General features: G+C 35.2%; 1 protein-coding gene across 29 annotated transcripts in view; it reads right to left on the minus strand.

Moving 5' to 3' along the window:
* OSBPL8 (oxysterol binding protein like 8) overlaps positions 1-14,488 on the minus strand; it is a 159,854-nt gene that overhangs the window by 46,463 nt on the left and 98,903 nt on the right. For 28 of the 29 annotated variants that reach the window (XR_014051709.1, XR_014051707.1, XR_014051710.1 and 25 more), the window contains one exon: positions 1,477-1,547. Coding sequence is in view for 24 of the 29 variants with exons in the window: in XM_081483909.1 (XP_081340035.1) it covers positions 1,477-1,547 (71 nt within the window). In the remaining 5 variants the exon portion in view is untranslated. Of the gene's footprint in view, positions 1-1,476; positions 1,548-9,768; positions 11,018-14,488 lie in introns of those variants that run through there. The other variant, XM_081483901.1, reaches the window with a different exon arrangement.

Consider the following 14,488-nt stretch of genomic DNA (forward strand, 5'->3'; position numbering starts at 1 on the left):
GAATCAAGATTCAAACTCTCTTTTTTAACCTTCAAGTGGCGAGTGCTTGGTGTCCAGTAGAACTTTCTGAATAACAGAAACATTCTATATCTGAGTGGTTCAATATGGTAGCCACTAGCCACATATGGCTAGTGAGTTATTGAGATGTGGCTTGTGCAACTGAGGAACCAAATTGCTAATTTTACTTAAAGCTCATATACAGTTCGGTGCTATTATACTCGAGGTGCAGTCTAGTTTCCTTATTTTTCATTAATCTGCACTGCTTCCCTTTTCATGCTCCCTGTCCCCTCTACCCCTTCTACCGCTCCCCTGAGTCTCCTATTTAGAGACTAGGTGGCTGTGGTAGGTAGGTATGGAGTTTAGGCTTCTGAGAAGGAATATCAATATAACATACATTCACCAATGCTGGTATTAAGGGCTTGAAAATAGGCTTTTAAAATTCCATAAATTTCACTGCATTTCTAACCATGGCAGAACCAAGATAAACTATATCCTTGTTAATTACATATCTTATATAAAATGATAAAGGCATTTCTCATGTATTTCTCTTTGTATTTTATACATACAAAGTACGACACTAAATTCTCACCTTATATTCTTTTACCCATATTAAATAGAGGATGGACTTTTATGTAATGAAAAGTTAACTGTGAATAAAATTTGTGTAAAACATCATGGAATCCTCTTACTCAACCTCTTACTCTCAAGAATAGAACAAAAAATGTCCGGTTTTACAAGCAAAGCTTATTCTAAGAACAGCAGAGAATTCACTAGCTTAAGAAATAGATTTCTTACAGTCACTGAAGTTTGATTCCATAAACATAAAAGCTTCTTCTGCTACTGAACCTGACCAGAAATAAGTCAAAAGTCAAATCCATTGACAAATTATAGAAAATCTAGTGAATTACAAACCCATAGGAAAGCCTATGCATCATACAGTACTTCTCAAATTTGAATAGTACTCTTAGGGAAAAAATTCCCAACAGACCTAAGAATATATACGAGTATCCAATTTGAAAATTACTAATTTAGGGAACTATGTCTTATTCTAAGAAACTGTGTCTTTCAGTTGCATGCTGCTATAGCAAAAGATATTTGGTCTCTAACTGTTAAAATGTACATGTTTTTGATAGTCATTTGAATGAACCCAAAACACTTAAAACTTTAAAAAAAAGAACCCTGACTGTTTCTCCAGATGGAAGCCTCAGAATGAAGTCTGAGACATGCTGCTGCAGGAGACATACCAGGACAGCATCATTCAGGAGAGAACCCTGGTTACCAACCAGCTACATTTCAAATAACCAACGCACCTAAATCAGCCCCAGGGGAATGTTCCTTTTCTCATAAGTACTACCTGGTTTAGATATATCAACATAAACACATCCCGTAAAAATTTGATAAGATTTTGGTGTTAGTTCACTCATCTTAAATATCAGAAAAATATTATGATCATACACTTGAGGACAATATGCTTACCTTGCTCTTTGACATAGAAAGTGAAGATTCATCTTTATTTTGAGAAATGTCTTCCTTTCCTCTTTCAAAGCCTTTAAAAACATAGTCATTATTTCAGTATTACCACATTTGAACATATACAGGCAATAAAAAGGAAATACACATAAGGTATTCAATTTCAAATATACATTACACAATATTTGATGTATATCAGTGCAAGAAGCCTAGATTCAACATACAGTTTTAAACTATTATAGTTTAAAGACTACTAAGGGGTCATCTCTAGTAATTCTTTAGAATAAATCAAGGCTTACAGAGGCACTGGTGTCTTTCCCTGAACCCATCAACATAAGATAAATACCTCTTTTCTCTGCTTATTCACTTGGAATGTATTCAGTACTCACAGAACGTTTATTTCAGTTAGTTGTTTTCTAACAAAGAACCACCCCAACATACTTTTCATACCCCTTGTCAAACTGGAAAACAACTCCAGAATTGGTGATAAAAGAAGACTGGGGAAATGAATCTGAACTGAGGGACAGACTTTTAAAAAAATCTAATAATGAGCTTACTGTGAGAATTAAATGCGGATGCCTAGAAAGCAATTAGCATAGCATTTGCACACAGTATATATTCAATTAACATTGACGCTTAATATTATTATTGACACTGAGTGTTATATAAATTTTAAAAGGATAAATATAAAATATGAGTGCATTGAGATATATGCACACATCTTTCCAATCATGTAACATTAATACAGCACTATGTATATGTGCTAGTCACTCAGTGGTGTCCAACTCTTTGAGACCCCATGGACTATAGCTCGCCAGGCTCCTCATGCAATTCTCCAGGCAAGAATACTGGAGTGGGCTGCCATTCCCTTCTCTAGGGGACCTTCCCGACCCAGGTATCGAACCCAGATCTCCTGCATTGCAGGCAGATTCCTTACCATCCTAGCCACCAGGAAAGCCAATATAGCACTATGCCAAAAGCAGTTAACAAGTTAATGTTGTATGGGTATAATCAGAGAAATGCTAATGCTGAGATTTGTGTGGCCGCCATAAGAGAAGCAGTACTCATTTTAATGAAGCTCTTTCTACTTTTGTGGACAAGTAGCGTTAAGTCTTCTCTACAACCATTTGTTCTGAGTCCAATAAAGCCTATATAAAAATGTATAAATAATCATTCATAAAGCAGTGCTTAAAAAGTTACCAGCAGTATCAGTGCCTGAAGCATTTAAAAATCATTTCTAACATATCAACGAGATCATTTATTCTGTATTTGATTTATATTAGCTAAAACAAATCCATTCTATTTTCTTAATTCAATGATTTTGCCAATTTTTTTTTCTGATAATATGAAAAAGAAAGAAATCTTTTTGTTTTCTTTTCCATCTTTGGTAAGGAGCAAGATCAGGCCATTTTAAAATTGAGGAGGGGAAAAAAAATCTTATTAAATCTAACATGGAATTTTAAATGAAACTTACCAGAATTTGAAACTGTAGTGTAAAGCAAATCAAAGTGACATAATTCAGCTTAAAAATTCTAAAAATATTTATTCAGAGTAATAAACATAGGCAATTCTTAATACTAATGAATTAACTTTAATTATTTCAAAGATCTTCTAAATATATGTATAAAAGAACAAAGATTTTCTAAAAATATAATTATGAATGGAAAAAAGATGATATCTTCTTTTATTTTCATAAGAACAAGACTATTATCTCAATTTCTTCAGTGTGGTTTTGGTTTCAGATAAATCTATATCAATGCATTTATTAGACTAATAAAATGGCTACTTCACTGTATCTATATTCACATATTATTTTAACAACAGAACAGGAAATTAAAACAAAGTTATAAATCTCAATAGACCTTTCTTGAACATGCAAATATGTCTTGCAGAAAGTGTCAAATATTGGGAAAGGACACACAAAAACAAGTCTAAAGTGAATAAAATCCCCCAAAAAAACAAAAAGAATAGGTCACTCATAAATCTAGGTTGTATATTATGTCAGACCAATAAATGAATACCATTTTAAAAGATTTTCTATACCTCAAACTTGCAAATCATTATTTTAAAAGGTAAAAGGTGGCCCTGATGACTTCCACATTATTTAAAATTATAGCAGATAAAGAAAAAGGCGGCTGCTGCTGCTAAGTCGCTTTAGTCATGGCCAACCCTGTGCGACACCATAGACAACAGCCCACCAGGCTCCGCCGTCCCTGGGATTCTCCAGGCAAGAATACTGGAGTGGGTTGCCATTTCCTTCTCCGAAGAAAAAGGCTAAGTCCGATCAAATACTCTTTCAAATAAGCAGATGATTACCATAAAATGCAATGACCATACGTGTGTGTATATGCCAAGTCGCTTCAGTTGTGTCTGACTCTGCAACCCTATGGACTATAGCCCAAAACGTACAAAAGCCTTAAAAAAGAAGGTACTGTCATACTGTACACTATGCTTTCAAGGATAATTCCAAGGTAAGCAAAGCAAAACGCATCATATGAAGAACTTTTTCTTTAGACTGGATAAACATGGCTCCCTAAAAATGTGCAAAATAATCTTTATCTTAAAATGTCAGTCATGAAAGTACTGTATTTATTAGAAGCCGAAAAGGGCTCAGCCAAAATATTTCTTAGAGTTTTATTTATTTTCCATGTGTGGGGATCTAAAATTACTTTAAAATCACTCCTTAATTTTTTTATTGTGACATTTATAAATAAAATCCTGAAGCCTACAATACATTATTGACCGTTATCAATAAAATGCGTGGGTTTCCCCCCTGGCTCAGCAGTAAAGAATCCACCTGCAATGCAGGAGACGTAAGAGATCCAGGTTCGATCCCTGGGTCGGGAAGATCCCCTGGAGGAAGGCATGGCAATCCACTCCAGTATTCTTGCCTGGAGAATCCCAAGGACAGAGGGGGCTGGTGGGCTAGAGTCCACAGGGTCACAAAGAGTCGGACACGACTGAAGTGACTGAGCATAGCACACAGCACACAATACATTACTGACCATTATCAGTAAAATGCGGAACAGTTTCAGTCCATGACTTTTACCAAGTTTGCTCATTAGTGATATCAGGCAGTAAATTCTCTTCCTACTATCCTTCCCACTGCTACCACAAGATAGAAACCTACATCCCTACCCAAATGGCTAAGGTTAAAAGGACTAGGACCATCCAAATACAGGTAAGATTATGGCACAACTGGAACTCTCTTCACTACTGGTGGGAATGGCATAATCACTTTGGAAAGCTATTTGGCAGTATCTACTAAAGTTGAAAGTTTTCATGATCTGAAACACAGCAATTCTGATCCTAGATGTACCAAAGAGAGATGAGTGTGCTACATGGTCATTAAAAGACAGGTACAAAATGTTCACAGCAGTTTTATTCATAATAGCAAAATCTGGAGCCAACTCAAATGACTATTATTAGTAGAATAAATGAATACCTTATGCTATAGTCACACAATGGAATGATAAACATCAATGAAAAAGAACCAATCACCACTACACAAAACAACAAACAGAATACTGAGTGAAAAAAGCCACCTCTCGCCATCAAAAAAAAAAAAAAGCATATACCATATAATTCCATTTATATAAAGGTCAGGAACTAGCGGGAGAAGGAAATGGCAACCCACTCCAGTACTCTCACCTGGAAAATACCACGGGCAGAGGAGCCTGACGGGCTCCAGTTCATGGGGTCACAGGAGTCAGCCACAACTCCCCAGACTAAACAACAACAACCACCAAACATAACCTGTGGTGGCGGAGGCTGGAACAGTGGTTTGTTTTTGTTGGAGGAGGAAACTGACTGGGCAGGGCTGGGGCCTGAGAAGATCTTCTGGGGATCTGGGGCGTGGTTATGCATGTGGTTGTGTGCTGTGCTGTGCTTAGTTGCTCAGTCATATCCAATTCTTTGTGACTCCATGTATTGTAGCCTGCCAGATTCCTCTGGGAATTCTCCAGGCAAGAATACTGGAATATATACATAATTAAAAATTCAAAAAGTTGCGCAATTAACTATGTGTAGGTTACGCCTTAATAATTTTTTAGAAAATTCAGATGTGCTCTATTAGGTCGCTTTGATCATGTCTGACTCTTTGCAGCCCCATGAGCTGCAGCCCACTAGACTCTTCTGTCCATGGGATTCTGCAGGAAAGAATACTGGAGTGGGGTGCCATTCCCTCTTCCAGGGGATCTTCCTGATGCAGGGATCGAGCCGGGGTCTCCTGCAGATGGGTTTTTCACTACTAGCGCCACACTCTTTCCTTATTCTTCTAATTTATTAGACCGCTCTTGCTATGGCATCCTTGCTTACTTAGTCTATATCCCTTTAACATATCCTGCTCTGGGCTGATTCTGATTCATCCATCAACAATGATAATTACGAAGATAATTAACATAATATTAATGGAAACAATAAAGCAACCACTATCCATTTGTAGGAACACTTGCAATTTTAAGACACTATAATTTACTGCTAATCTTTAAAATCAAGCCCCCCCCCCAATGTCAGGTATATTGTATATAATTGAAAAAACTGAGGCTTACAGAAATTAAGTAATGTGACAAATGTCAGTAGGTGACAGTATCAGCGCTAATTCAAACTCAGGTCTAACTTTAAAATTCATGGTGTTTCTAGAATGTCAGAGTGCTTCTCTAGATTCAAGGCCAAAGTCTTCTGGGAGGCCATGTTTAGACTGCATAAACACAGCTGTCTCCTCTGAGACACAGCACTTAGTACATCTGCACTACTCTATTTATCACAAAATACTTCAATTGTCTGTTTTCATGTTCATGTCCCATACTTGACTGGGAGTTCCTGAAAAGAAGGGTCTCAATTCTTATTCATCCATTCAAATTTTGATAAACTGATCCAAAGATTAATAAAAATGGACTCTACTTTTACATGCAATGGCTTTTTAAAATATGTGAAATACAGCACACCTTCAGAAACATACATAAAACATAAAAACATAATTTAATGTATACAATAACTATCTGCATAAGCACCACCCAAATCAAGAAACACGGAATTGTCAACATCCTGTGAGAATCACCCCCTGTGCAGCTCCATGCCATTCTTGACCCTATCTACTCTTCTTTCCCTCAGAAATAACTACCTTGACTTTTACGATGATTTACCAGCATGCCACCCTGGTATTTCATTCATTTTCTTTGCTGATTAGAATCCTACTGCATGACTATATCACTATTTATCCATCTGCTTGTGTTGTTTCTAGTTTCTCTTACAAATATAGGTGATAAAAATATTGTTGGAAATGCATCCCAGTAGACATATATCCATGAGTATCTTTAAGGTTTAAACCAGAAGCAGAACTCCTAGGCCTGAGCATATGTGTGTCTTTAAGAATACCAAATTGTTTACCATCTGTTTATTTTCCTCCTAATGGTGTATGATAGTTCTCCTTTTCCCATCTCCATGGTAACATCAATACTGACAAATTTTTTAATATTTTTGCCAATCTGTTGAGTGTGTCAATGGTAAATCAGTGAGGTTTTAGTTAGTGTGTTCCTGATCACTAATGATATTGAGTACTATCTCATAATGTTAATTACCATTTTAATTTTCTCTTTGTGAAGAAACTCTTCAGTACATTAAAAAAAAACTGTATTTTTTTCTTGATTTATGTAGGAGTTCATAATGTTTTCCAAATATTGGTTCTTTGCCAGTTATACTTATTACAAATACCTCCCAATTCTATGGCTTGTCTTTTAATTCTTTGTATGGTCTCTTTAGATGAATGTCTTTTAATTTGAACACTGTCAAATCCAGCAATCTCATTCTTTTAAGTTAGTGCTTTTTGGTCTTAAGAAAGTCTTCCCCAAATCTGTGGGAAAATATCATGAAGATATTTTCCAGTAATATAGTAGTAAAACTTTCTCCTACTAATTCAATGGAATATGATTCCTGAATAAATTAGTACACTGTCTCTAACTTCTTATTAACAGACGAAAAATGCTGTTATCACTGATAAGGTATAACTTTTTATATACCTCATTAAAAACTGGTTCAACAATGTTTACATATAATAAAGCAAGTTTTATACTGCTTCAGTCTTGTTAAAATCAGATTATATACACAGTATCTAAAAATGTAGATTCATTAACTATTTACAAATATAGAATTACTACATTAACTAAATAGAACACAGCCAAGAATTAAGAAATTGTACAATAAAAAAAATTTGGAGAAGTCAAAATATACTAAAAAGATCTAACTATATACTCAAGCTTCAACAGAATGTCTGTAAATTTCCTTGTTCAAAGTTTATTTCAATTTCTAGGTACATGGACAAAGGGTACCATTCTATTTTATAACTCATCATACAGAAAAAGGTCATACCAATTTGTTCCTTTAGGTAGAAATGACCAAAAAAAAAAAAAGGGCGGGTGGATTTTCCTAAGGAAAATGAAAACTAAAAAGGGATGTGGTCAAAGCATTAAAAAAAGCTATCTTTAAATATCACTAATGTATAACCTCTCTTTCTCTAATGATGTCAGATAAAAACAATAAAATGTCCCAGAAAAAATTATATTTTTTACTTTTAACTTAAAAAAGCCACTTCTCTGAAGTACCTATTTCTATTCAACTATTCTACCTAGCTGATAAAACATATTAGAAAGAGCTTTTTATCATGGCTGGTTTTAATATTATTGTTAGTTGTATTAAGAGGACTATGGAAGCATCCTTATGAATATGACCTTTCAAGAATTAAAAAACAAAGCCAAACATCTACTTTTCCATTAAAAGAAATCTATCTGGATGACCTTCAATATTCTCTTTGACAAGAGAAACTCACAACTCTGTCTTAAATTAAATGAAGTAAAAACCAAACTTCTAAAATGCTAAGTTTTGTATTGTTAAGTAAGGTCACCTGATTATTCTCTACATTAAGTAGACTCATAGCATGAAGGTCAGCAAACATGTGCCAGCAAGCTTGCTGGCTTAAAAAAAGAAAAACAAAGAGCCAAATATAGAAATGGAACTAAGTCACACTGAAAAGCAAGTAAGTATTCAACAACATTAAAAAAAGACTTGTTTGTTGTATTTTCAGAGTCACTTCTGAACAAAGACAAATAGTAAAATTTACGCCACTGTGAGAACATTAAGAAAGAAACATGATACTAACCATGCTACACTAAGAAGACTAAATAGGGATTATGAATGCTGTTTAAAGCTTATGTTACTTAGGCAACAGTTCAGGACTACAGTTTCCAATACTTTTCAAAACACTGTTAGAAAAGGAAATGAAATCAGTGAATTTATAATAATTTATTTAATTGTCAAGTAACACTATCTCTAGAGAATGTATGTACTACCTGTCAGCATGAGTATTCACAAAAAGCTAAGAAGGCAGGTGTGTAAAATGAAAATATAATTCAAATTTCACAAAATGAGTGTCAGAATAATACATAAACAATTAAAACAAGCACCAGTTTCAGTCAATATTTGTCATGAGGATTAAAAGAACATTTTTATTTTAAAAGAAAAATATAACCTTAAAAGAGTAGATATGATTATGCAGGAGTTTAATATTCTGAAAAGAAAACAAAGATTGCTTATATCTTAACACCTATATCCAAATATTTGCTACAATAAATCTTTTTCAACCAATAAAAGATCAGTTAACAGCTACATCTCGTTGACCAATTGTTTAACGTCTAAATCATAGCTGTCAAATGTCATTTCATTTAATAAATATTGCCCTAAAAATAACATTTTTTAAGCAAAAACTGATCATACATAAACACATTTAACAACGTGAAGTAAGGCATTTCAAAAATTAAATTACACAGAAAACTTCATGTTAGTCAGGACTTAATCTATTAAAGCATAAACTAAACATCAATTTTCACAGTTACTATTTTGCTTGAGAACTGTCAAACAAATATCAATATTAAACATGTGCGTTTCATTTGCAAAAACCTCAGAACAATTAGTTTATTTACAGAATTTTATCTCAAATCTACAAAGGGCTTTATTTTTATCAAAGGGTTATAATATTTATTTCAATAATTAAAGTAAAAACTCATGCTATAAGCACTCAAGATTCATACTTCACTGAATCATTAGCTTTCAAGTTCAAGCATAAAGAGACTGTAAAAGAAAATATGGAAAGCCAAGCCATATTGGAGCAGTTACTAAAATCCAACCTTTCACTATAGAATTGTTTTGTTTAAAAGAAAGCAGCTTTAAGACGTTAAGATGTCTAGTTTATTTTAATGAAAAGTCTATAAGAAATTAAGAAAAGAATGCAAGATTAAACAAACAAACCTGGCAAAGAAGGAGAAAGTTCATTGTATCCTCCAAATGAAGCGTTCCGGACAAGCTTTCGGCCATCAATTCGTGGAGGAAATAAAACAGGCGAAGCCACAGTGCAGGAGGAAAACCTACGTTGCTGTGAGCTCTCTCCTTTCATGGCTTAAAAGGCCTATGTAAGGCATATGCTCACCCAGAAGGCTAATTAGACCAGTATGGCAATAACAGGCCTTTCTTCACATCCAAATATAGCGAGACCCACCAGCACACACAAAGGACACACACATCTAACAGCAAAGGAGAAGGACCAGAGACTGTCACATCAGCAATAAACAGAGAAAGAGGCTGACGGAAAAGGCATTAAGCCATGCTGCTGGGTGTTTTAAAAGAAATGAGCTGAAAAACAAGAAAGGCTATTTCACTGTTTTACCTTTTCATGAAACCAGTAATGCCCTGCACCGAATTACTGCCTTAGGAAAACAAAAGCAAGATCAATACTTAGAGATTCAGGATGAAATAATAAACTCAGTTTCTCTTTTCTCAAAAAAATGCAATCCTCTTCTCATACTCATCATGCTTTTATAGTATCTGCCACACTTCCCACGTCTTCCGATTCTTTCCTTTCCAGTTTTTGCTTACTTTAAAAATGGATATAACACTGTTTATCTTTCCTGAAGCTTCTAGATTTATATCTAATCTACTGCTTGCTTTAGCCATGATTAAGAATTCATAAGGGAAGATATTCTTTCAAGTACATTTTTGATGGATTCCAACGGCTAATGCAGAGAATAAACACTTAAATTTTACCTCTAGTAGACATACATGTGTCATTAAGACAGTGCTAATGCAAACCAATTAACAGAAAAGATGAAAAGGATACCACTAATTATGCTGTATGCTCCAATGTTTCTCTGAAAGAGATGCTATACTTCCTCTTCATTACATTTAAACTTTTTAAAACATATAATCAACCAATGAATATTTTCCACTTAAAACTCTTATTTAAAAAATGCAGCTTTATTATCACAGTAACAAATATAAATATCTTTTTTTCTAGGTTAAAACTAAGTGACTAGGATGATCCCACATCATTAAACCTAACAGGAAAGTACCTCTAGCCAAAACGATACACTATGTCATCTCTTTATACCTAATCTTTAAAATCCCAGAGAAGACTTTCCTAGTTTTAAAAAGCTTTAAGTCAGTTATTTTCTTTATATACCCTAGACTGATTTTTCTAACCACAGTTCTTTCAACCTGGAAATACACCTTCTTAGACAACAACAATTCAATTATAACTGACTTAGTGGTTAATTTTTATAGGCACCTTACTGTAAGATCTCCGTTTACTTCCTTTCTTATTATACATACACTTCAAGGCTGGTTCTCCATTCATATACAACAGCATCCCACAAAATCTAAGACTATTTCTCTTCAAAAGAAAGGACATTTAAACAAACTTAATTTCCTGTACATACTATTTCTTTGGCAAAGGCATTTTAAAATCAGTTAGTGATAAAAATGGTTTATGGTTGATAACCACAACTATAACAGGTTTTGGGTTTGGGAGTTTTTTTCCCCACTTTTCTCCCTTGTCATGAAATATAAACTGCCATTTAATATAGGCATCAGAGAAATAATTATAAATAATTCACAGAGTGGTGCCTACCTCTTAAAGCATAAAGAATATAACATCACAAAAGGCATTTATAGTGCAATGGTTAAACAGGATTTGAAATTAAAATTGCCTGGGTTCAAATCCTAGTTCTAACCTAGTTGGATACATTAGAGCCATTGACTTAATTTCTCTGTGTCTCTGTTTCCTCATCTATAAAATTTTAATAACATTATCTATATTACAGGACTGTTATAAGGATCAAATTGGATAATAGATGGAAAATCAAGAAAGGTTCCAGGTTAAAATGGCCGAATGAAGATGGTGACCTAATAATGTATTCTCTCCTAAAATTCGACAAAATTTATAGGAATGGAGTATTTTTTTTAAAAAAAGCATACACGAGCGTGCGTATGTATCCCACAAGTATGCATCCAAGAGAGGACACATCAATACATAAACTTGCCCCTCGAAACCATGAGATGAACTTGTAATCACGTGTCCTGCAGGTTCAAGAAAGCTGAACCACACATCAGTGGTAAAAACTGAGAACCAACCCTATTGACAGCAAAAATTCCTTCTACAGATAATTAACAGCACCAAGATTAGGAATCAGACAAGCTACTGATATCAACAATACTGGAATCAGGACAAAAAAACAGGCAATGTCTTCAAAACTAGAAGGAAAATGACTTCCAACTCATAAGTACATATCCAGTCAAGTTATCAATTACATATTAGGGTAAAATAAAGGTATTTTTAGATATGCAGGGTCTTAAAAATTTTCTTTCCATGCATGTTTTTAAAGAATTTACTAGAATAATCATTCTTACCTAGGGTTCCACAATAGAATTAGGTCTAATGAACTAAAACATCCACTCTTTAAAAGGAGTTAACTCTTTTCTCCCATGTGTTTATTATGGCTCTTACCATGCACTGTATTCTTGGGAGAATTGAGAAAATATTCACCTATATTATTTGTTATATGCCTTCCTCATTTCCCTCTCAGGAACTCCCTTGAGAAAGAATATAAAAGAATATATACTCTACAAAAAAGTGATAGCAAATCAAAGATACATAGAATACAGGAAATTAAAAGATGCTTGCTCGCTGGAAGAAAAGCTACGACAAACCTAGACAGCATATTAAAAAGCAGAGACATTACTTTGCCAACAAAGCTCCATCTAGTCAAGGCTTTTTTTCCAGTAGTCATGTATGGATGTGAGAGCTGGACTATGAAGAAAGCTGAGCGCCAAAGAATTGATGCTTTTGAACTGTGGTGTTGGAGAAGACTCTTGAGAATCCCTGCGACTGCAAGGAGATCCAACCAGTCCATCCTAAAGGAGATCAGTTCTGAATATTCATTGGAAGGACTGATGCGGAAGCTGACGTTCCAATACTTGGCCACCTGATGCGAAGAGCTGACTCATTAGAAAAGACCCTGATGCTGTGAAAGATTGAAGGTGGGAGGAGAAGGGGATGACAGAGGATGAGATGGTTGGATGGCATCACTGACTCAATGGACATGGGTTTGGGTAAACTCCGGGAGCTGGCGATGGACAGGGAGGCCTGGCGTGCTGCAGTCCATGCGGTTACAGAGAGTCAAACACGACTAAGTGAACTGAACTGAGAATACAGGAAACAGGTTACTCAATATAAAGAGCTATCATCATCAAAATGTCTCCGCCTATCACTGCACTATCTCTTTTTGACCCAGAGACAAATTCTGTGAGATTTACCAACATTCTTTTCTGATATTGACATGTCCTGACAGTATGCTGATGAGGTTTATTCTCTTTCCCTTATCCCCTGATGTATAAACTGAGGAGACTTCGAATACATGGAAGTGGTTGTTTTTTTTTAAAAACTTTATTTTTTAGAGCAGTTTTAGGTTCACAGCAAAATTGAGAGGAAAGTACAGGTATTTCCTGTACCGGTAAATGTATTTTGAAATTCCTGAACACTAAAAAGAACTGATACTTCTTAAGAGACTAACTGCGTATATTATCTTTGGTCTAGGGGCTCTTTCCATATTCAAATGGCAGACGTTTGGGCAGAGGCAAAAACCACAGCATATACAGGACACAGTGACCAAAATGATCTCAAAGAAGAAAAATGCAAGAAGGCAAAGCAGTTGTCTGAGGAGGCTTTACAAATAGCTGAGGAAAGAAGAAAAGTGAAAGGCATGGGAGAAAGCGAAGATATACCCAACTGAATGCAGAGTTGCAGAGAACAGCATGGAGGGATGAGAAGGGCTTCTTCAACGAACAATGTAAAGAAATAGAGGAAAACAACAGAATGATAAAGACTAGAGATCTCTTCAAAAAAATTAGAGATGTCAAGGGACAATTAATTTCATGCAAGGATGGCTACAGTAAAAGACAAAAACTGTAAGAACCTAACAGTAGCAGAAGAGATTAAGAAGAGGTGGCAAGAATACACAGAGGAACTACAAAGAAGGTCTTAATGACCTGGATAACCACGATCGTGTGGTCACTCACTGAGAGTTGAACATACTGGAGCATGAAGAGGCGGACCTTAGGAAGCATTACTACAAACAAAGCTAATGGAGGCAATGAAATTCTACATGAGCTTTTTAAAATCCTAAAAGATGATGCTGTTGAAGTGCAGCACTCAACATGTCAGCAAATTTGGAAAACTCAGCAGTGGCCACAGGACTGGAAAAAGCCAGTTTCATTTCAATCCCAAAGAAGAGCAAGTCCAAAGAATGCTCAAACTACCTTACAGTTGTGCTCATTTCACATGCTAGCAAGGTATGCTCAAGATCCTTCAGGCTAGGCTTCAGCAGTACAAGCTAGGTTTGGAAAGGCAGAGGAAGCAGATATCAAACTGTCAACATTCCCTGAATCATGGAGAAAGCAAGGGAATTCCAGAAAAACATCTACTTCTGCTTCACTGACTAAGCTAAAGCCTTTGACTGGGTGGACCACAACAAACTGTGGAAAATTTTTCAAAAGATGAGAGTACCAGACCACCTTACTTGTCTCCTGAGTCACCTGTATGCAGGTCAAGAAGCAACAGAACCATCATGGAATAACTAACTGGTTCAAAATTGGAATAGGAGTATGACAAAGCTATGTATAGTCACCTTGCTTATTA

This window comes from Giraffa tippelskirchi, chromosome 4 (assembly GCF_054371585.1).
Source record: "Giraffa tippelskirchi isolate mGirTip1 chromosome 4, T2T-mGirTip1v1.2.pri, whole genome shotgun sequence".
Lineage (NCBI taxonomy): Eukaryota > Metazoa > Chordata > Mammalia > Artiodactyla > Giraffidae > Giraffa > Giraffa tippelskirchi.